Source organism: Nipponia nippon, unplaced genomic scaffold (assembly GCF_047370975.1).
Source record: "Nipponia nippon isolate SJK-2023a ecotype South Korea unplaced genomic scaffold, ASM4737097v1 scaffold_3, whole genome shotgun sequence".
In the NCBI taxonomy this organism is placed as follows: domain Eukaryota; kingdom Metazoa; phylum Chordata; class Aves; order Pelecaniformes; family Threskiornithidae; genus Nipponia; species Nipponia nippon.
In genome coordinates, this window is record NW_028262347.1 from 41,269,376 (window position 1) to 41,293,651 (window position 24,276).

At 37.5% G+C, this 24,276-nt stretch overlaps 1 protein-coding gene across 2 annotated transcripts in view; it reads left to right on the forward strand.

Annotated features, from left to right (window-relative positions):
- Positions 1-24,276, forward strand: part of TRHDE (thyrotropin releasing hormone degrading enzyme) — a 223,567-nt gene that overhangs the window by 86,713 nt on the left and 112,578 nt on the right. Inside the window, exons 5-6 of one of the 2 annotated variants that reach the window (XM_009463186.2) lie at positions 4,664-4,777; positions 16,680-16,817. In XM_009463186.2, the coding sequence (XP_009461461.2) occupies positions 4,664-4,777; positions 16,680-16,817 (252 nt within the window). The remainder of the gene's footprint in view (positions 1-4,663; positions 4,778-16,679; positions 16,818-24,276) is intronic. The other variant, XM_087766876.1, reaches the window with a different exon arrangement.

Consider the following 24,276-nt stretch of genomic DNA (forward strand, 5'->3'; position numbering starts at 1 on the left):
GTGCCATAGGAATCAGGTGTGGAAAACACATATTAGGTCATCAAATCCGGGCTCTTATTAGTATTAGATTGTTCCATGTGGTGTGCTTTGTAGTGCCGGGTTCAGTGCTCCTGATTACAGGGTTACACCGCTCCCCTTAAAACCTTTTGATTAAATCTGATGGTCAATAACTTTTTCCTAGTGTTCAGCTTAAGTCTTCCTTTTTCTGAAGTCATTCTATTACTTCCAGTTATTCTTTGCACCTCTTTAATAATTTCCTCTGCTTCCAAAGCAATTTATACTTCAGATGTGGGCAATTATCGCATCAGTAACTTGCCAAGTTTGTTTATTTGATTCTCATTGAAACTGAAGCCTTTTTACATTGTTCTGGGAATATCAGAGGATCATGAAGTGGGTGAAAACTATATTTAAATTTATTTTAGGGTGGGTTATAAAGTGCTTTTAAGTGACCTTAAAATTGCAAATGAGAATGTTTACTTGGTGTCCGTGTTCATATTACTTAGTGCTGTTTGCTTAATTAAAAGTATCTTCCTCCATTCATGTTGCTGCTGTTTCTGTTTTGGTACCATGCAGATCAGGTCCTTGCTCAGCTACTTCACTGAATAACTAGACAAGATAGAAAATATTCAGGTGGAAGAAATATTATTTCTACTTTTTAGATGCAGAATTGTGTCACACAGAATATGGATTGTTCATCTGCAAATAAAGTTTTAAGGGAGAAACCCTCCAAAAATAGAAGCCACAAAACACTGTCTAGCACCTTCATCACAGTATTGTCTTCATTTAGCCAGTTTTTTCTACTTTTATCTTACCATACTCAGAAGCCCCTCAGGGAAACTTTAGCTGTGGATAGCATAGAGCAGGAACTGTAAACAATATTAACTTAACTGAAAATGTATTGAACTGAGACCAGGTTGGGTCCAGGATCTCTTGCCTCTGCTATTTAATTATTACTTATTCACTGTATTTTTCATCCTCTCTTGCTGTGCATCATCTCGTCTGCTAATCTGGGGTGGCACATGAATATTCCTCCCCTTCACTCATTTTTACACATAGAACAACAGAAATTAACCAAAATCACTTCTGGCGCAGCCAAAAGTAGAATCCACATCTCCAGTTTTACTTTTTATTTATTGATTTTCTTAAAATTTGGGGTAAGAGGAGAGGGAACTCTCCTAAAATACGTTTTCCTAAAATACGTTTTTTTCTTTTTTTGAAGAATTGTGTCATTGTCCTGTTTCCCCTGATTTTAAACCCATGACTTTAAGACTTACAGAATATATCTGAGTGTGTAGGAAACTGACCTGTATGAGACCCTTGTTACTTAGAGTAACACAGCAATTGCTTTGCTCATGTTGTTCCCAAGATTAGAAAAATCAGATGAATATTCAGGATTGGGATTGTTACCTTTAGATAGGAGTGTTTAAAATTGGAGTTCCCAAACCTGTTGGGTATTGATGGTTGAGCACAGTGTTCAGGACAGGTAGAAAATGAGAGACAGCATTGCAGAAGGACGAAGAAATTCTGTGGTTGTCAAAATACAGGTAAAAAGCATGTAAAAAAAAAATTTATGCCCAATTTCTTCACAGGTGACTTTGTAATACTCAGCCAGATATTTATTTTGGGTACACGTTTTAGGAGGGACACATTAAAGTTACTCGGGTAGCTTCAGTTTAGTAATTTTGTAGGTTACTACTGCTTGATATTTCAGCTCGAGTGTTCTTTTAGAACATTTTACGTATTTAATTAAAGAAAATTAATGATTGGAAGAAGGAGTGTTTTGGCATAAAAGCTTCTCCTCCAAGCTCCAAAACACAAATGAGATATTGGTCAAAACACGCATATTTCTAGCAGCTTAAGTTGATAGCTTGAACTAATTACCATAATTTATTAAAATAATTCTATTAGGGTAGTAATCCGTTTTATTTGCATATCACAGATCAGTCCCACCTACAGCCTTTGAAGAAACAGTCATGTGAATTTATGCACCATGATTTTTTTGTGATAGTTTTCCCACCTGAGCACAAAACTTGGTGTGACAGATTGAGTTAAAGAGGCATGAAAGCAGAAGGAAAATTAAAAATTTCTAAATCAATGTTTTTTTAATAATCTGTAAAGAAAGCATATAGGAAAGAGTGTCCTTTCAGTGTGTCTGTAAAATAAGTGCCTTCTGCATGTCAGGCTGAACATAATACCTGAGGGAGACAAGAAATTTATGTAATCAATACATTTCAATTCATTTTTCTTTTCCAAAATGGAAAGAAGTAATGATCTTCACTCCAGGCAAATAATGTCTATAGTCAAATACACAAATAAATAAATAAACAATTACTTACATAAATGAAGTGCTTTACTTAGTGTTTTCCTTTCAGATATGTAACACCTAGGAAGATAATAGCACCTTTCTGCTGGAAAATTTGGCTTCATTAATTGCAGTCTCTGGGACTGCTCTGTCTCTGACATTCATAACTATCTCTGATACTATTCAAGACTAGTTAAGCAAATTCCCTACATTTTCATATTGATACCACATGCTGTTTTAATGCCTGTAAAACACTTCTTCCTTTACGTGGATAATTAAACAAATACTTTTAATTGTATCATTAATAAATAAACCTGGAAAACTGACACAGGACGGTAAGAAATTCTCTTTTGTGACATCATAAATTAATGTTATTAGTTTTTCTGAGTTATAAGAGGATGTATTACGAACTTTGCAACCTTTATTTTTTTTAAACCTCTCTCTGTATAGTCATAGGATACTATACCATGACTGTTACTGGTTTCATATTTGTTCAGCAGTCCTCTTGTAATTCAAGAAATAAATTCTGTGGTATTGTGTTTAGTCTGTTTGTCGTTAGAAATCATTTAATCAACCTATTCTAGTATAAATATAACTTTCATACTCCTCTGGTGGTATGCTACTCTAACATTTCAAATTGCGAAAAGTGCATTATCTATATGAACGCATCTCCACTGTTTCTTTGTCTTTCCAGTTAAATGTTCTTAAGATGAGGATCTATCTCTGTTGGTCCTGTAGAGAGTTAATTTACTGACAGCCTTCAACTAGGTTATGATCACTGAGTGTCCATTAAGTTTAGTTTCACTTAGTGTGTGAATATGACTTTTGTCAACCTCATCTTTTCTCCCTAAAATCTTGAGTTGGTTGTCAATGACATTCATTGCCATGTTTCGCTTCATTTTTTTTCGTTCAAATCCTATTTACTGAGCATTGTGTGGCAATCTGGTAATCTCAGTTTCTGTAGTCTGTTCTTTGGAGCCCCTGTGTTTACTTCACTACGGATCCTCGTCGCAGCATTGATCCTTCCTTGGTGCTATTCTCACTCCACAAAGGCATGCACAGAAGTGAGACCTTTCATTCAGGTCCCCGACAAAGCCTTCAAATAAGCCAACCGTCATGAAAGCAAACCGCTTACTGGCTAACTCTGCTTTCATTTGTTCCCCACTCTCATTACAGTGTCAGCAGCAGCTCCTCTGCCCTGACATGAGTCTGTCCCTCTGGAATACTTATTTGCTGCTCCCTTTCTGTTTCTTTTCAGAGCTTACGACTCCATGAAAGCTCAAAATTATCTCTGTTGATTATGAATTTATTTCATTTCTAATCACATTAAGAAAAAAACTGGCAGAGAATTTTACTGAAACAAAGTTTTGGTATTTGTTTGGCTAAAGAGATGCTACAGAGAGTATGAAATATGTTTTCATAATAGTGTATGTGTTTCTGCTCTTGCCACTGGTGTTATGCCAATCCAGGTTGCACAGGGCCATTACAATTATTTAAGCAGGGTTATCCATCAGCAGAAGAAATGATGACACGTGATTTCCTTTGAATTTTTGTCCTCATTCCTCTTCCAATGATCATCCCAGCTCTGTCTAAAATCCCTTTGACACCCACATGTCCTGTACTGTGACAGGTTTGTGGCTGTTGACAGCTACTGAGCAGAGTATATAATGGCTGCGTTCTTGCCTTGCCCTCGGTTTAGGTCCTTCTCCTGTTTTCAGCTGCTGATCTTCATGTACTTTTGTAGGACTTTAATTGTCTGAGATCTCTGTCCTTCTTTCTAAATTAGATTGAAGTCAGTAGGGAAATTCAAGAACGACCTGCAGGGAACGGGAAAGGTAGTCAGCTCGGGTAGGGTTCCTTTGCATAAACATAGGTGGCCCGTGCCATTTTAGATACCCTCTGCCTCTGGTTGCTGTTCGGAAAGGCTGCGGATCTCCTGTAAGTCCTGTATGAAATTTTGTAGGCCTGTCTGGGCATCTCAGATACCCTAGGATGTTCTTTAAGTGGCATCAGATATCTGCTTTTAGGTATCTGAGTCGTACCCACAGAGAGATGGCATGATTGTATAAAACTGCTTTCCTTAGGAAACCGACCAATGTCAGTAGTATTGTACATCTTAGTGGGCAGACATCGTGGAGGAAGAAATGCTAAAATTTAGCTAAAATTTAAACTGCTTACTTCAGTAACTTGTGCATCCTGTAAAGGCTTAATTCATTAGTACATGAAAAAAAACATTAATGAGTTTCAGTCGGTGGTATATACTACTGTTTTTATTAAAACTTGTGAAGAATGTGTTCTGTATAAATGAGATGTATGCAAACATGGTTTCCTAAAGGTTGTTTATTTGAACTTTCTTTGCAGTGGTTTGGTGACCTTGTGACTCCAGTTTGGTGGGAGGATGTGTGGTTGAAAGAAGGTTTTGCTCACTATTTTGAATTTGTTGGGACAGACTACCTCTACCCAGGGTGGAACATGGTAAGTCAGTTTGATTTTGTTAATTCGGAGACTCCACAGAAAAGTTGCTCTGCTGTTATACTCCTGCTTTTGTTATAGACAGGGACTGCTGAAAAATACCAAATGATGCATGCAAGTATCAGATGTCCAATGAAGCAAAATCACTAGGTGTGAAATAATTTGACAGCATTCCAAAAGTATAATTTGCAATTTATTACAAAAGAAATAAGGTCATGTCTATCATAACCCAACATTGAAATAACTACTGTCTCTCTGCTCAGAAACATTTTTGGATTAAAGCAGTTATGATTTAACATGGACCATTTTTTAAAATATTCAGAATAATGAATTTTATCCACAAACACGAGATAAATTGCAAAGAAATGTTTGGCTAAAACATACTGTAAAACGGACCGTATTTTTTCTTACAGTATTCTGTTCTCCTCTCCCTAAGTTTAATCTTTTTATCTTCCTGCTATTATTTGGTCATCTGGCAGTACATACTAAGTTAACATGGGGTAAATAAATTGAGAATCTAGGTTTCAGTATGATTTCCAGCTGTACACTGTTGGACATGCTTTGTCAACTGGTGTGCAAATACTGGAGCTCTCTGAGGGCAAACTGGGAAGGCCATGCTGGGACATTCTTTTGCAGTCCTTTTGTTATATCGTATTGTATCGTGTCATATCATATCATATCTTACCTATTCAAGTCCCAGTTTATATCAGCTGCTGTAGTCTAGAAATATTATGCTTATAAGAAAAATAAGAGGTACGAGACCTCAGAACAAGGAAATTGTGTGTGAGTCCACGTTGAAGGTTGCTATATAGATTTTATTGTCCTTTGGAGAAATTTTTCGTATGTTATCCTTTTGTGTTTACACACGTTTAATTATGTGGCAAAATATTTGTTATAAATACAGATTGCCTGATAGAGATTTGTTGTAGCTTGAATGTTTTGCTTAAACTCTTGCATACTGACTTCCGAAATGTTTTTGCCCATTTCTGGGTGATTTATTGAGTATTCTTATCCCATTAACTTTTGTGTGCCATGAAATGAAGAGGCTATAATTATGAGTTAAAGCTAATTTTTTAAAATAATTGTATATAGGTACTCTTGCTTTAGGTATGCTTCTTGTGAAGTTTGATTTCTTGGTAGTATTTTAATTTTTTCTTTTGGGTGTCAATTTTGGTTTATAATTGCATTATGAAAAGGAAAGTAAATTTTTATCTGAACTGACATCTGTCTTGCCTAGGTAGGCTTGTTGGGTTTACCTGGCTTTGGCTCTATTAAAACTCGTTCTCTTCATCTTTGTGAAAAACACATCCTGAATTGCAATGTAATGGTTCTAATTATGAATGCAATGAAATCTGGCAGGCCTTTATGATTTTAGCATAGTGAAATGTCATAGATGACAACGTTTATACACTGAATTTTATCTTCAAATCATCAGTCATTTGTTCTTCACATAATCAGTTTAACAAATCCAGAATAACTTTGCTTTAGAAGTAATTTGGAATATAGAATATTTGCTTGAGATTTCTGTGGAATGAATATAATGTTCACTGTTATGCAAATGACATGCCCATCACATGAAATCCTGGCGTCTTAGCACAACACAGGCAAAACGAATGTGTTGAACAAGGTATGACAGTTAAACTGGGAAATCAGACACGTGCTGCATAAATTAGAATTAACTACAGTAATATTGCTGTGCCTGAAAAAATACTAATCTGTCAAGTTTTTCCTTAAATTAAAAAGAAGGTGGACATTAACTTTTCATAAGGCTTTGGATATCATTGGCCTTTGATATAAAAATAACCATACTGACATATTTAAATAATTAGAAAATTGGTGGCAAGATGGAACATTTGATGAGTTAAAGATTTAAACATGCTGCATTCTTTGCAGACTAGGGTAGGAATCAATACTGTGATGTTTCAGCCTTATTACAGAGATTGTAGGAAGAGGAAGCAAAAGTTACAGTTACTGGAATTTGGCTTGCTGGATGTTTTTGTTATCGGTATAAAGCGCATTTGCTGTTTAGATCATACTGACATTTGTACACTTGAAAAAATAAAAAGTGAGCATTTATAAAAAGAAAAACTATTCCAAACAACTTATTTTTTTTTCAGAAGTGAAGGATACAGTACAAGCTTCATGCATCAGTTGCAAAAACAAGAGCTACAAACCTTATTTTCTGTAATGGTGGTTAAACAGAGCAATATTCCAGCATTCTGGGTGGTGTTTTGTCAGCAGTAATTCATACCTGTGAAATCAAAATAAAAGATGTTATGGTGTCTGTTACCACAGCTCTTTGCATCAGGAAAACAGAGTAATATGCCAAAATCCTCTTTCTTTCTAAAGAATTGGAAAAGTTAGACAGTTAACTTCTTTCTCTTGTAGTTCTGAAATGTTACCCTTGAAAGTTTCCTCAAGAAGCCCATAGACTAAAATGTCAAATTCAGCTTATTTTCAGCTTATAAAGATTTTTTTGTCACATTTTCTTTTGGATAAGTGTAGAAGCAGAAGACTGGTAGTCAATTCCAGAAAAAGGACTTTTGTCTGGAAATGCAACTTGGGCAATATGGATACATCTGAATCAAATGGATCTATCCACAGCTTCCTACCTGTGCTTACAGGCTACAGGCACATAAACTTTCACCATTAAGGCTCCATAAGCCCCTAAAGTTTTGCTGCTACTTGTCTGAAGATGCTCCTTAGCAGAGCTGAGCATTTTTCAGTGTCCATCTTATTTGGCGTTCACAGACTTGGTCTGGCTGAACCTGAGACTCTTGAGGAGAGCTATCCATTAGGCATGTTCACACCATTATAACTTAAACCAACAGCACTGAGTTCTGCAAAAAGCAGAGAGCCATGGGTTTTGTCTGAAACCTGTTTTCTGGCTTTTCCTTCTTCTCTAGGTTCTTTAGCTTGCTTAAACATTTCTTCCTCCTCTCAGGTTCTTGATTTTATCAGTTTTTCTTCAGATGTTTTATAGGCCCTTCTTTTACCGCAGGAAAGATTGATAGATAACAATTGACCAAGCTGCCATGGAGCTGTAACACTTTATTGGGCCTTCCAGCAGGTCTAGAATTTCTTGTGTTGTCCAAAAGGCATTTACATACTCCATCAGGCTTGCATAATCTTAGTGAGAAAGGAAATCCAGTCCTTATTAAACCCTTGCCATCCTTATGCCCTGGATCTTCCTATTAAAATTTTGAGTGAAGAACAGAATGAAGAGTCATTCTGATGGAAGCATCTATTATCCGTTGCAGTTAATATAAGATACATCAGAACTCTCCTGAGGAAGGGGACAAAGTTTTGTCCACTGTTGGTTTTAAAACGGGAAGGTGAGATTTCTGTGCCGAGATCCTTCATGGTTCCACCACTGGTCTTAATATGCTTTTTAAAATTTAAATTACTTCAAATCAAAGCTAGAAATTCTCATTTTCTTCCCTCAGCTAAAAAATAAGTCCCTGCATGTTACTTTTTACCTCTTGAAGGTGAAGCTACCTTTGATTTTGCAGGAAATATGTCCCTACTATACAGTCATTAGACATTTGCCATGGAAATTAATTCACCATTCTTCCCATTTCAGCCTCTTGCCTTGCCTATCCCTCAAATTAAAAGGTTTTTGAAATTCTTGTTCTGAAATGTCTCAAATTCTCATTCTTAATCTCATTCTTCAAGGTCTCAAAAGTTTAAACAATTGTTTCTGTGTTGGCAGGATGGTTTTAAAAAGAAAGCTGGCTCTGCAAACTGTTCCCCCCAGAGAATTTCCCTTGATCATGTGTGCTTAGAGCAGTCATCTGCATGTGAATTCCCAGGCTGTTGCTATTTCATGACGTAGAAGGAGATGCCGTTTCTGTATTAGAGGCTTACCATATAACTGTTTGGTTGTCTCTCTGTGCCATCAAAAAACATCAGCAGCTGGATCTAAGTTCTTAAGCTGTAAGATCTTATGACTGATACAAGGTAATCTCACCACTGTGGAAGGTGCCTCTGCTAGTTTTAGGATCAGAGAAAAGAGAAAATTAGAGCAGAAAACTGCATGCTGGTAATTTCCACTTCATAGCCCTGTCTTTTCTCATCTACCCTGCTCACCTTCCTCCTTTCAGAGGCCTGTTTGCAACTATATATTCCATCTTCCTCTCTGCTTGTTTCTGTCATTATCCTGAAGTACTTTGTATGTGGCTTTGTAAAGGAAGGAATTCAACTGAGGCTTACAGATCCAGGAATTTATTGACTGATCTTTTGCCTCCTTATTTTCTGGTAGAAGGAACCATCATGTTTGTCCTTGAATGTCTCTGGTATTGGGGTAGGTTTTGAGGACTATGACAGCAGGAATTACTGGCATGTAATTTTCCCTTTCATCCATCAAACGAGCGTCAAATACTTTAGCAGCCAGTACCCAGCTTGATGCTGAGAAAGCATTTCACGGAGCCCAGCTGCCTTCTCCCTTTTCTTTATTATATAAAAGTTAGCTTTGCTGACAACTTTATTGGCTGAGTCAAGGTGTAGTACATCAGTGATGGCTTTGAATCCTCTGCCTTCTCTATCCATTGAGGCTCTGGGATAAGATCTCCCACCTTCTTGTGTGCTTACTACTTTTATAATTAAAGATGGTCATATATGCCAGAAATTTTTAGTACTAAACAATTGTGTTTAAAGTATTTGGAGTAAAACTTCATGTCTACGTGGAAGGGCACTTTCATCTTTCTTAAAGTGAACGGTGCTTCCTTCACACTATTAGGTTTCACAGTCTAGATGATCCTGCCATTACTACAGGCAGCTGAAAATAATAACGAGTTTGCGTATCAACATATCTGTTTTAAAACTACGTGCTGCAAGAAATTATCTGTGCCTAAAAATTTAATAGAAAACCATTTAACTGAACTTCATTACATTAAGTACTTTGAACATCATGCAACATGCTGCCCAGATTCTTGATAAATGATCTTAATTGCCTATCTTTCTCATTGACTGGGTTGAAATAATAAAAGTGAATATGGCCATTAGACACATGCATATCTTGAATGTGCTTTGACTCAGATTGCCTCCTAAAGCGTTTTTCTCCATCTGTAAAGTTTTTTTAGGCATTGTTCGACTCATAGAAAACCCAGAAAATCATTATAAGTTTTGAAGTAGACTTAAGACATGGGGCTTTTTGATTTATTTCATTATTATTTTGGCATTTCAGACCTGAGCTGTAGCCTGCTTGATCCTTCTAACCCAACATAAATATCACGCTGGCTCAGCATTGAGAGAGATTCAGCCTCTCGTTTTTTAAAACTACTTTCATCTCTTCTTTTTTGGTTAAAGGCTCCCCATGCCAGTATAAAGTAAGCCTTTAATTAATACCACATGGAGTGTTTTTCCCCCAGTAACTACTCAATGAAGTCAGTCCTTGTAGGATTTTCTGTTTTAACTCAACTATGGGGGAAGCTTTCAATGTAAAATTAACTAGAATCTCATGTATAATTGACTTTGGCAGGAAAAAAGAGATATGTAAAGGTAAGCTGCAAGACCTTCTGGTTGCTAATTACTAGTCCTTTTTAAGTATACCAGTTTAGAAATCTTCATACTCAATTTAGCTTATAACTAAAAAAATAAATTTCCATCTCCACATGGTCTTCCTTAACAGAGTTACTTTTTTTATGCCCTGGCAATGCGGATTAATATATGGAATTCTTAACTTTAAGTAGTTAACTCTTAACATTTAGAGATCAGACATAAATGAATATCAACGTTTAGGTGAAACATTTATTCAAGAGATTAAGTACAGGTTTGGAGAATGTCAGTGTCTCTTCTTTCTTTGTGTCATTATCTGCTCATCTTGAGAGAACAGTTAAAATGACATTATGATGAGAGCTTTTGGGTCGTGTGAGTTCAAATCTCCTGAGTTCAGGGTTTAGATGAAGCTTTGGTTTCAGAAAGAAACTTCAGTCAATGGGCTGCATTTCACATAATTTTGAATTACTAACCACTTTGTCTTCAGTAAAAATGAGAAAGAAACTTTATGGCGACTTTTGCCTCAAGGCAAGGACTCACTGCAAGGTAGCCCTACTGAAACAAGAATATGCACTTCATCAGAAAGTATAGTTGATATGGGAGGTTTAATGGCAAAGCTGTAGCTGTATATTTGAGGGCATCCTTACTGAAAGACTCTGCTTCTCAAATTTTCAGCTGTCCTGAATGTCCTGCCACTGTTTATTTTAAAATTGTGGCAGCGTGCATTTACTTGGAGCACAAACTGATAAGTAATTTTTGGTGTGCCTGCAAAACATCTTTGGTTTCTTCAGGACTTACATCACTGAATCTCATCACTTTCAGGTTGAAACCGAGTCTAGGTGTGCAAAATCCATCCAGCAAATGTTAGAGCACCTGAGAAGTATTCTCATTGATGGTGACCCCTGGCAGTTGTTGCTGGAAGTTGACTCAGTATACCAACCATATCTCAAAGCCACTTTTCATTTAAATATTATTTACTGTTTCTTGAATTGAGGTGAGTTTCCTCTACAGGTACCCCCTGTGGAGTTTGAATTAGAGGATAAACTTCATACTTTGTTGCCTAATATTTTAAAATGTTCTGGAGACAAATGCATGAGGAGACAGTGGATCTGTGTTCATCTGTTTGCTTAATGACTCTATTTCTGTGAAGGCAACTACATACAAGGTGACAAAACATGATCTTGGAGAGTGAAACCGGCCTTCTTTTTTGAAGTGCTGGTGGTCAATATGTGTTGTTTCCTTTTCTAATGCTCCCTTTTTTGTACTGCATCCTCCCATTCTGTAGGCCTACGTTTGGCGTAATGGACCTGGTGTACACCCAAATCCAAGCTGTAACTGAAAAACAGAGTGGTGAGAGGAAACAGCAGTTGAAGTAGCGAGTGAAATTGCTTAAAAACGCCAAATCAACTACCCATCTGCTTGGCAACTTAAGCAGGTGGTCATGAGTATCTGGTTTGGCATTTCATTAAAAAGAAAATGCATATCCAATTCTCCTTCCTGATACTCAAAGCTATTCGTCTTCCTTAACTACGAACTCCTAGAACATCTACATTGCTTTATAACAACAAAAATTGTCTGTCAGCGTGAAAATTTCTCAAGCACAGGGACAGAAATTTTGCAAGAACTTTGAAAATGAAGAAAAGAGGGTTGTGAAGGTAGACATGGAACCATGACATATTCACAGCTGATAAATATACGATGTGTTGCAGGCCTCCTTCAACAAACTATGCACATAATTGAAGTACAGAAGCAGAGATATAAATTAAAAAACCAGCAATCTGTAAGCTGCTCAAGCTATTTACAAAAAATTACTGTTGGAAAGAGAAAGAGAAAAAGAGAAAGAGAAAGAGAAAGAGAAAGAGAAAGAGAAAGAGAAAGAGAAAGAAATGTTTCTTTCATTTGCAAGTACTCAAGAGACTTCCTGTGCTATGACAATTTAGGATTTATAAGCATGTAGACAGAAAGAACTTGCTCTTGGCCTCAAGTGGATCTTTTTTTGGCCTTAAGGTATTTTATTGAACCTCATATTGTTTCCTCATAGATGATATTCCTCTGTAGTTTGTTAAGCTTCGCCCTGAAATATGCTCTATTAGAACTGAACTGCAGGTAGTGTATATGCGGGTGTTCTTTGATCACTTTCAAAATTTGCCCCTATTTCTTTTTCCTTAGGGTGCACTTCCCCTAGAAACCCAAGTGTTGCATCTTGCAAACGCTTGTTTTGTCAGGCGTGAGAGATCACTTATCTCCTTTGTATTCCTGATGGCTAGTAAAGCTCTATATTTTGGTGAAGATATTTCCAGCAAATTTGTCAGGAAAATCATTTGCAGATTTGCACGCCAATATTAAGCTTTATTCATGTAGATTTCTCAGTCCATAAATTGTTTGAATGGCTGTCCCAGAACAAAGGCGGTGTCTTTAATATTGAGGCCTTTGATCTCTTCTGCGTACTAATTATCAGTTTTGGCTTTCATTGCGCTGTTCCTTTTGTTCCACTGTTGGATGTTTTCCAGTTTTTTCATTTTAATTCTTTTCCCTGGTATTTCATATTAATTTTTAGAAATTATTTTTATGTGACTACGTATTACATTATTGTCATGCTAACTTGTACTCTTACATTATGCCTCAATATGATATTGCAAAATCACCAGCAGAAACCCCTTTCCATCATTGTTATCCTGTTAGGCACAATAAATTTTTAATGGCTCTTGAAGATACAGTCTTTTCTGCCAAAAAGTTATTTCACAACTGCTTTCTTTCCATTTAGAGGTAGACTAGTTGAATGATGGGCATCCTGTTGGCGATTAATACACAAAGAGTGACCACTACCTTTCCATAAACCTTCTTCCCTAGAACAAGGTGAAAATAAACCAGAAAGCTTTCTTGTGGTTAGCCAGTTTCTTACTCCCCATTCTTTTTGCTATGGAATGATTTACACTACAGATTCACATTTAAAAATCTCTAGATTATTTCCATAATGTGGAAGAATTGCTATAGGTGGAAAGTTTCTGACCCTGTTACCTGTAGCATTTGTGCTGCTTTTACCCAAAGCAGTGAAATTTGAATTTTCACAATGGTTAAATGTTGGCTAAGGAGGGGAGAGCACAGAGAAGGGATGTCTTTCATGACAACCTTGTACCAAACAGAGAAGGTCTTATTGGCGAGGATTAAAAGAAGTCATTCCTATGAAGAGACAAATACTTGAATCTAGTGACCACAGATGTTTGGGAAATAATCTGAAAATGTAAATCTTTGAAAGGCATGTTCATTCGATAACAGCACTTCAGTCCCTGCACCTGGAAGCATTCTCAAGAGTAAAAGGGAAAGCAACCAGAAATAATTGGCATGTCTTTTCTTCTCAACACAGGTCTGGTCTCCCAGACTTTGACTATCTACAGTTCAAGTAAGGCTCTGAGGAGAGGAGATGAAGAGACGGAACTCCAAGTGGGCAATAGGAAGACAGGGAGCAGAGAGGCTTCCTGCTTGCCTTTAAAGAAAGGTACAAATTTGAGCAGAAGCACCTCCGTCCTTATTTCAGGGTAGGCTTCTGCTGCTGTCATACCAACTCCTGCTCAGAGCCCTGGCCCTATGTTAGCACTGCACGGCATTGCACTTATATGCGGCTACTGACACTTTCCAAGCAAAGCCTCAAGACTCACCTGAAGCCCTCTTTTCCTTACAGGCAGATCACAATCTTTGGCTTTTCTCTTGCAGTTGAACTCCCTCGGAAGAGGGTCATCTTGAACAACATTTTGTCATTGTTTCCTGCCTAGCTGCAAACCTGTCACCTACCGTGTTGACAGCACACTGGCCTCATTAAACACATTCCAAGATTGATTTTCTTTACAATTTCTGTGCTAGGTGTTGCTTTAGTCCTGTAGGTATCATGTTAAAACAGATCAATTCCACCATACTGCGTAGGGTAAAATAACTAGGAAATAGAAAGCCCCTCTTCCATCAGTATAAGCACTTTGGTCATGTGTGTTGGCCCTTTCCCCTTAATGTGCTGATAGGACTTTAATAGCTGAGGTAGCATTTCTTCAACATAACTAAGGCAGTCTTAGTTTCTTTCTGCATTTCTGTTTCCTGTTGTCTCTTCAAGCTGGGCCTCCTGTCAACCAGCAAACTCCTCTCTCTCACTCTCTCTGTGTCTCCCTGGAGTTATATTTGAGTCTCCTTTTGAAATCTGCTCTCAGAGGCTTTGTACTAAAGGGAAAAGGTGGGAATGTTTTGGAAATCCTTTTAGTTCAGTAAATTTAGCTTTACAGGTCAAAAGCAGGTTTACGTGTTTGGAGGCATACTAGCTATTCCAGTTGTACCCCAGTGTGATGGTCTGCCATAAATTTAAAGGAAGACTTTTCAGCTATGGTAACTTGAATGAGCGATCGTGAATCTAAAACGCTCCTTTTCAGCCCTTCAGGAGATAACGAAAGAAACAAACAGAAAACCAAACTGTCCTTTTTATATCTTTTGTATTCTTTTTCTTATAGCTTCACTTTGTTTCCTATGTGCTGATTTTCTTGATTCCAGGTTCTGTATTTAAAGTGTTAATTTGTGATTTACAAGGGTTCTTTTAATGATTTAATTCCAAACAGTAACAATCCAATCCCACAACTGTTTGTCAATTATGACATCCAAACTTGAATTTGAAGACAGGTCCATACCTCTGTGTGTTCATACCTGTATGTATTACATATCATACATCTGCTGAAACTGGGGTTCTGTTACTGACTACTAGAGAATATGAATGAGGTGTAACCAAAGCACCTACAGTCCTTTACACCTCAGCAGTTTTCCCCTGAGTAGGACTGTCATAATAATTGTTTCCCTACACCTTTTTTTTTCCTGTAAAAAAAGGTCAGTTACTAACTGCGTATGCCTGAGAAAATTTGGAAAGGAACAATAATACGAACAAGACATTACTTTTCTCTTCACAAGCCTTACCTCACGCAGCCAGCTGAAAACACTAAGAGTGTGTTGGGTAATTGGCTTTCCTGCATCCCGTGTTTTTAATTGCCTGAATATACAATCAGCTCAAGGTACATTTCTTGTGCTCTAATGAATTTTAACATAAAGGTTTATTTCCAGATGGATCAGCACTGGAAGAGCTTTTTCAGCTGTCTTATAAATATAATTTAAATTAACACATTGATACCAAAACCTTGCCACCCAAGAAATTAAACATGGAATTTATTATGTAATTGTGTGGTTATTTTGTCTGTGGACATCAAGGTGGCTTTTGAAAAAAATTCAGCATTCCCTAGAGTTTCTTTATATTATGGCATTAGGTTGACATTAATTTGGGAACTGTTGTAATTTAAATAAAGTTTGAGATATGTCATTTCAGGTTGAAAAAAGCTTATTTAAACCTTCCATAGTTTTTAATTCACTCTTTGCACTTATTTGTGACTTGAAAAAACAGGTAAATGAAGCTGCCCTTTCTTGACACAGTCTTTGGATTAGAGACATCTATATGAATGCAATATGAGGAGTTTTTAAGGCATGTCATTTCTTAGCTGAAAATGTCCCATCGAGTTGCACTGTAAAAGTGAGTGCAGCACAGTTCATAGAGTATACATGAACATTTAATTAATGTTGCTGCCAGAGTAAATAGGCAGAAGTTTTGACATACTTCTGCAATCCGTATTTATAGAAGGTATAGAAACAAATTAGTGTGTTAGATGTTGTTTGGGTTTGCACCTGCCTCTGATGTAGCTGTGACTTTGACTATGTCATTTAAATTCTACATGCAGCTGTTGTCCCACTTGTAAAGAGAGATAATAATGGTTTCCTTCAGATGGAAGTTACAAAGTTGGTAGAGTATGCAAGCTCTTGAGGAGAAAGGATTTCTATACCAGAATTATGAAAGACAATGCAGGCATCGGCTGTGACACTTCTGTGGACTCTGTTCAGTGTCCTGTCCCACGTCAACCTTCTGTGTGAACTTGGCAGTAAGAGCCAAGTGACTTAAATAAAGCAGTAATAATTGTATTTACCCATCTCTGTCAAAAGTTTTTGTACCTGCATATGCAGTGAGCTCCACAGCTTGTAGCATCCATATATTTTTGTGATTGAAGAGTACGCCATTTCGCCTCTCTCCCCACCCCTTGTAACTGTGAATGAATAGTCATAATCAGAATTGCAGTCTTCACCTACAGATACATTTTGATTCATTTAATAGTCTTTAATTCAATTTCAGTCAAGTTTCATAGCAGCAAAAGATCTCAAGTCAGAGTCTATTCCATATATCTGTCCAAGATTGTGGGAGGTCATGGTGGCTTACATTTAAACCAGAACATCTGATTTTAGTCAACTGCCGTGTTAGTCAACTGCCTCTAATAACTGTACATCATTTCTGTATTGTTGTAAATGTATATTTGTCTGCAATACTACTGCATATGCTGTATTTCAGGAAAAGCAGAGATTTCTGACAGATGTCCTACATGAAGTGATGTTGCTGGATGGTTTGGCCAGTTCACATCCAGTATCCCAGGAGGTGCAGCAAGCCACAGACATTGACAGGGTGTTTGACTGGATTGCATATAAAAAGGTGAGACTAATTAAAGCTACCTATCTCTATATATTGATATGTCAGTAACTATTAGAAGATCATGTTCTATCTGTAAAACAAATAGCATTGCAAAAATACATGCACTACAGTGGCTACTAGTTGGGAAACTTTAATTTGTGTGGAATATATTTGGACTATACTACAGTGATTGTAGCCAATTACGTTCAACACGTCCAGTGTTATTAAATGTCATAAATAAACGTGGGAGGCTGTCAGAATTCACCAAGAAGATTTAGGGTTTTTTATTACTATTTATTTTGTGGCAGCGTCTGAACTGTGTTAGATGCTTTAAAAAGCAGAAGGATGTGTAGTCTTTGTCCTATTGAAACTCTCTAGAAAACTTGTCAAGTGCTAAATTTAAATATAAAGTTTTTTCTGTTTTTTCTACGCATGAGAATTTTTCTGTCAGCTAGTGAAAACTCTGAAGTCATTGCTGAACAGTGAGAGTGGAGGAACTGTCTTTTGAGGTGATGAAGGAATATTAAATTCAGGCAATTTCAAGTTGTATTTCAATGAATAGGAGGCCTTTTGGCCAGCTTTGGGAATGAACAGCTTCTGTGCAGGAGTGAGAGGGCTGCACACTTTCACTTTCTCCATCATATGTCTGGGCTTGCTGTTACCGTATGGCCCAAAAGCTGGTGGTTTCCATCATACCACATGATTACTCTCTGCTCCATGGTATGATATGTAATACTGTGCCTTAATACCACGACCAAACGCGCTTGATGTGTGACGCGGAGGCTGCTGCCTGCAGCCTTCTGCTATGAATGCTGTACTGGAGCTCTCTGCCGACGATTCAGTTACAAGAGTCTTTTGACTATCACCTTTACATTTGATAATCTTTTCTTCTGCATCATTAGCTGCCGAACATCAGACTGTAACAAGACAGCAGCAGCACAGCAGTGACTTGCCTGCTGAGCCTCCAGTTTATCCAGTGCTCATTCTGGGCTAAAAAAGAGGTGTATCCTCTCTTAGAGTCATCAGTTATTCCCGGTCAGCAATAACTTCAACTTGATCCTCTTCCATGAAAAGATCTTATGCCTTTAAGGATGGGCAAATGAGAGTGTGTGTGTGTATGTCCATGTAATAGGTGTAGGATGTAATATGCAGACACAAAATACTTAGGAAAATACTTTAAAATGCTCGAGTTGCTCAAGAGCCCAAGTAACATTTTTAAAAATCCCTTAGCTGGCTTTCAAAACATTACTCTTGGTCAATTAAGCTATAATAGCCAGCAGCTTTTAGCATACTGAAGTATTCTCATTGTTTAAATGTTTCAATCCTATGTTTGCTGGTGATAGCTGAACCTCAGTAGGTTCAGAGGCTTATCTCACATCAGTATCTTAATATTTCAAGCTAATTATTTTTTTCTAATTAATATGATAATGGTAATATCACACAGTAGACTGTAATACTTGACACATCTTTTCATCTTATGAACACTTTGCAAACATTAAGTAATTTTCATTTACATGAAATGACAAATAGGACAGTAGGACACATCTGTATACTGTTAGCTATTTTATGCAGGCTAATAGTATCACTCTCTTTTCTGTGCAGATTAGAGTACAATCTCTATCTTTTATCTGTCCATTTAAAGGTTCCTTTTTCAGTGTAACAGTGGCCGTGCCCAGTGGATACGGCAGCATCTCCACTCAGCTTCTCTGATGGCTAACTCTCCTGAACCCTAGGTGACACTGAATGTGTTCATAGCAGGGCCTGATCTTGTAAATTTTGAACCCAGTTGCCAGATCTAGCAAACCACCTTGAGGAAAGGCAATGGAAGAATTTGCTTACACACCTTCATAGGTGAGGAGATTAAAAAAACCCACTCTTTCACCAATGAAGTCTTTGTTTTCCTGTCCGATAATTTGTCTGTCTGCCATTCTCTGTAACCATTCATCCTTTTGTTTAATATACAAGCAATATCTAATAGGAAGAAACTTTCTTCACTGACTTCCTAGCTGCTGTTTTCACTGTTTCTGTACCTTCCTCCAAACACCTGACACTGTTTGCTTCTGAGGATAAATTAGAGCAAATTTAACATGTTGTAGATCTTACATTGTTTCATTCCTATGTAAACTTGTATGCATGCATGCATGCATAGCTTGCGCTTAAAATGAAGTAGGGAAACAAGCCCATTTATTAGATAACTAGAACATTTGCCTATCTTTCTAGCTCTCTAGTGTCTGCCAATATAAATACTGTGATGAATGGTACATCAATAAAATCCAAACTGTAAAATTGTACTGAAGGCTTTTACCTGGTTAGGCATGTGCTCAGATATTTTCAGGTGCCTCAAAGCCCTCCTTACACAATGAGCCCTGCTGGAGGGATGTTCTGTCTGGTGTTTCTGGGATGGCTTTTTGGTTGTTTGCTGACCTACTTTTTAAATTCCCATCAAGTATTAAGTTCTTGGAATTTTTTTCCTGTTGACTCTAGTAAACTTTGAATCAGGAACATCAGTGAGGACTTTTCTACTGTCTTAAATAAAATGTTCCTTTTTAAACAGTCTAGCACTATGTGCAGTATCTTTTCCCTACATTTTGGTATGTTTTTTTTTTTCATTCTCTTTTAATTTTCTTTTAAATGTCCAGCTTGTGGTCCGTGGGACTTTGGATTGTCCATGTGATCTCTTTTCTCTCTTCACAATTTTCTGCATGATATTGAAATGATGAAACTTTCTCCCATCTAATTTTTGTTCAGTGAAATGACAGTCATAGAATATCATTGTCATTTGATTGTCTTTACTGTCATCAATATGGCATAAATCAATTAGACACCATTGAAGTGCCCATCTCTGCTAGACACTCTGCTGTCATTTTGAAGATATGCCTCTTTCTATACACTTCAGAGAGGACCATTGAAACTGTGCTATTTAAATGCCTCGGAGCTGAATATATTTTTCGTTTCCACTTTCTTGTCCTCGATGATTGCACATGTTAAGAAATCTCATGACATAAACCCCTGAAGAATGGTATTCAGGTAATCCCACAAGCAGAGTGAAACAGGCACTACAGCCCTGCAGCACACAATGTTTTTCCACTTAAGCTGTTGAGGGTAATGTTTGCCTCTTTCAAAAGCATCATACTAGTCATTCTTCAGATAGGAGCGTGTCATCCTCCACTAGGGCCACAAATATGTAGAGAAAAATGAGAAGTCGTGATAGTTCATTAATAAACAGCACTGGTAGATGATTCAAGGCTCTCAAGTTACATCAGAGAGTGGATATGTCTTCCTAGTGCAGCTGGAAGTGAGATAGTGTCCTCCCACGATGACGGGAAAAGTGGTTATATCCCAAGTGCAGTAGGAAATATAGCCTGTTGAACACAAGAGTAGATCTGAGAATTGTTAAATCAAAGCAAAAAGCGTGACAGCCTTTCCACACCAGAAATAACTGACAGCAGGAATCATAGCCCTGGAGAACTGCATCAACAGAGGAGGAGAGAGTGCAGCAAGAATAACATGAGGAGCAACAATCAGCAAGGAAAAACCAGCTGTAATAAAATGGAGAAACAAGACAGCTGCATCTCAAAGGGAGCAGCCAGACCCAGAACAGTGTGAGGGAGAGAGATCCCAGACAGAACTGAAGGAGTCATAGCCCTAGATGAGCAGTCACAGCCAGATAAGAGAAGGGATGAAAGGGCACCAAGGACACTGTAGACACCCAGACAGTATCTGAAGTCGTTTCAGTCAGCCTGCTGCATGCTTTGAAGTGTACTGGTTGAAGATTCTGGCAGCAATCAGAGCGGGCAAAACCAGTATGATGGAGTGTAACTGTAAAAGTACCCCCAGTAGAATATGTCTTGGCAAGTGGCAAATGATAATCAAAACAAAGAAGAGGAGGACTGGAATAGGGAAGACTATTCCTTCTTTTTTCCTCCCTTTAAGCAAAATTAACGTCAGCAGTGAGATTAGTTACTGGCCCTGGCTACGTAGTGCAAACAATACATTATTTCCTAAACCTTTGTATGTATAATTTACTTTTCCTTCTTAACCCTTCTTAAAAAAAAAAAAAAAGCCACTTCTTAAAAAATGCTTTTTCCTGCTTTCTGTGTCTGAGTGATGGAAGGAAGTTGTATTTCTAATAGTAATAAAGGGGGACCATGCTCCCTGCCTCCCCACAAAGGCAATGATGTTCTGCATTAGGAAATCTGTTCAACTGAAGATTTGCACAAAGAGAAATGCTCAGCTTCCTTGTATGCTGCAGTAACAGTTCTGGCAAAGGAGAATTTAAGAAATTGAAAGCAGTGGCTTGCTCACCCTTTTGAGTGCAATTCTCTTTGAAACTTTACAGCATAACATGTTCTGCAAGAATGTGGAAGAATGGGAGGGCTAACTGCAGTCACTGGAAAGGCTCTCTAAAAACTTTGTGCTTTTTACTTCTGTTCCTCAGACACTGGGAAGGATATTGGCACTGTAATAACAAAATGAAACAAACAAACAAAAAAACCCAAACATCTATTCTCCCCAGTAAAATCAGGATTAGTATCAGAGTGAAATCCACTCAGATCATGAGTGCAATGAAATTGTGACAATGTGCATCTATGAAATGACCACAGAAAAGTGGTTACATTCGCAGTGAGAGAAATACTAGAGAAATAGTTATAAATAGTAAAATATAGTAAAATAGGTTTTATTTTTAAATATTCACATAACTAAATCAGGAACATAAGATGGTATCCAGCTAGTTAGAAGTCTTACAATACAAACCTGGTAGCTTTGCAACCCATTCCCTTACCACAGTGTAGAGGGAGAGCTTTTTTGTTCTCTCTGACTAATTTAGCCGTGATGTCGTCTGTGAATGACATTAAATCCTGGGTGCACATTTGTGTGATGCTGATTTCTGTTCCATGACTTGCGAGTGCAGCAGGTCAATGCGCAGATTACAGAAGGTATTTCCAGGAGCCATTTGTTTATAATGCATCGTAACAGAAGAAGTATCTTGTAATGAAAATAATTTCTTTCTGTTTAGATAAAAAGGTTGTAGGTTGTTACTGCTTCCAGTATGAAAGCCATTGAAACTCAGAGTTGGTGAAACCTTTAGGTTCAAGTTCAGAGCTGTCCCAAGAGTGCCTGACTTCAAGGATGCAGGCTGTCCTTCAGCCGGTGGGTGCTAGTGCATAAAACCAGGCAGGTGCTTCAAGATAACTTAAAATACTCATCTTAGATAGGGCATTTGAGCACCTTCCTGACTCAAAACAAACTGTCATTGGCCTTTTACACTGTTTAGTGTGTACTAAGATAGTATTTTCTGAAGAAGAAACATAGAAACCACTGTGTGGTGTATAAATAGGTACACACCTACAGTGCTTCAGGAGTGTTACATTCCCTGCACTGGGGAGAACCGTATATTGGTTTGATTGGAAATAATAAAAATGGAGCACAAATGTTAATAAAAGGCATTTTATTTTAAAGAGCTCGTTAGACTAGACTGCGCAGTCAGGGTAGAGCAATTGGGAAGATGCAACCTATTGTGGTACATGACTGTCTTCTGCCTATTCCCCGTTGAAAGGCAGCAGCAAACAGCAGCTCCCAAGGGCTGGAGGAGGTGATCAAAGCATAAATGGCAGCAGTCGCTCACAACACTGTGCCCTGCCATCATTTCTCATACTTCTTTCCCTGACAGGGAACAGAATAGTGCATCCTTGTCTCAGATGTTTCCATGGCTTAAAATAAAGCATTGATAAAGGTGAGTGTACACGGAGGTACCAGGCTATGCACCAGAGTTCCTGAAATGCACTTGCCTTTTCTGCTTCTCTGGCTGTACTTTCTAACAGTCATTTTCAGCAAAGGGCAAAGCAGACAGCACCTTTGTAAGCCCTTACAAGTAGTTTCTTTTTTTTTACCTGAAGGAGTCCAAAAAACAACTATACCTGGGTAAAGGCAAGGGATGACTTTTGCTGACACACATTCCAGTTCAGATCAGTAAAACAAGAGCAACAATTGCAAGTGTTAAGGTAACTTGGAACAAATTGTCAGAATTAGAAATAGAAAATAAACTGGAGGTAATGAAATAGAGTAAAAGGAAAAAAACTTGACATAAAAATATGATCGATATTTTGATCAAAATATGATCATGCAGGCCTGCAGGACCTCTATTCAGAAGGGAACTCTCTGGAACAACCTCTGCTACACTGTTGTTTTGTTGTTGTTGCTGCTGTTTTTTAAAGGTATGTTTAGGTACTGGGTAATTTCTGAAGCTTAATAGAGGTATTAAAAGAGAGAAAGTAGAATGGCATGTATAGTTAGTATATATATATAGTTAGTTGCAAATCAGTCTTAGGCATGTGGATTGAGATTCTTATGTGGTATTTAGTGAACTAAAAAAAAAAAGGAATATTAATTTTTGTGCTTCATGGAAACAAACCTGCTCAAACAGACCTGATTTCAATCTTTGATGAGATTAAACGTGTGGTTGGTAAAGATAAATGGTGTTGAGACACAGACTTTTAAAATCCTTGCTTTATTATGGCATAATACTCTAGTTAAAAAAAAAAAAAAAACAGTGCTATACCATATCACTACAGAACACGTTGGTTGGATTAATAGATAGCTATCAGATCCCCAAGGTAGTCATCAATGGAGAATCATCACAAAATTCTGAGTTTTATTTTACTTAATTTGCTTGTGGTTTCTCTGTGGAGCTCGTTGGTAAAATGGTGATGCATTTCCTCTTTGAAGTGGAGTAACGGTGACCGTGTAAACACTTCTGTAAGTATTCATCAGAAAGAGGAAAATCTTTGTCCGTCACTCCAAATGGAAAACATGGATTTGTGGAGCCAGTTTTATTATTACAAGAGGTTCTTAATACAGTGGATTTTAAGATGCACTAGGTTATTTGCTATTTTCTTAACTTCTGATGATGGCCCGTCTACGTAAGTAATGTCATCAGCCTCTTGTGTTTGTCCATCCTTGAAGATTTCCTCACACAAGCAGCTAATGAAAAAGTATAATGTGCTTTTGTCCTTGTCAGTGATGTCAGAACATGTAAGAGCGATTTTGGTGGTGAGGCTAAATAAAACTCCTGTTGTAAGTGGAGTCCCGATAACATTTTGTCTAGGTGACTGATATGTTTTATTATTCAAGGAAAATGACAATATCCACCTGAAGAACATGATTAGTTATGGTCATTTACTCCTGAATTTTGTTCATTGTGTCATGTTCCAAAAATTTGCAACAGAATTTATGTCTAAGACAAACATTTCACCACAGCTCATCTTACCATCTGACCATTTTGGTATTATCCAGCCCTAGAACAGCTGTGTTTGTCAGAATAGAAAATGATTGTGATTTCCCACTGAAAAGCTCTCCTTGAATATAATGTTGCTTTTTCAGTGATGTTTTGGCATCAGATAAATGGCCTTACAATCTATAAAAACAACATAAGATGCCTTTATGCATCTTCGATGATTTAGCATGGTACATTATAGGTTTA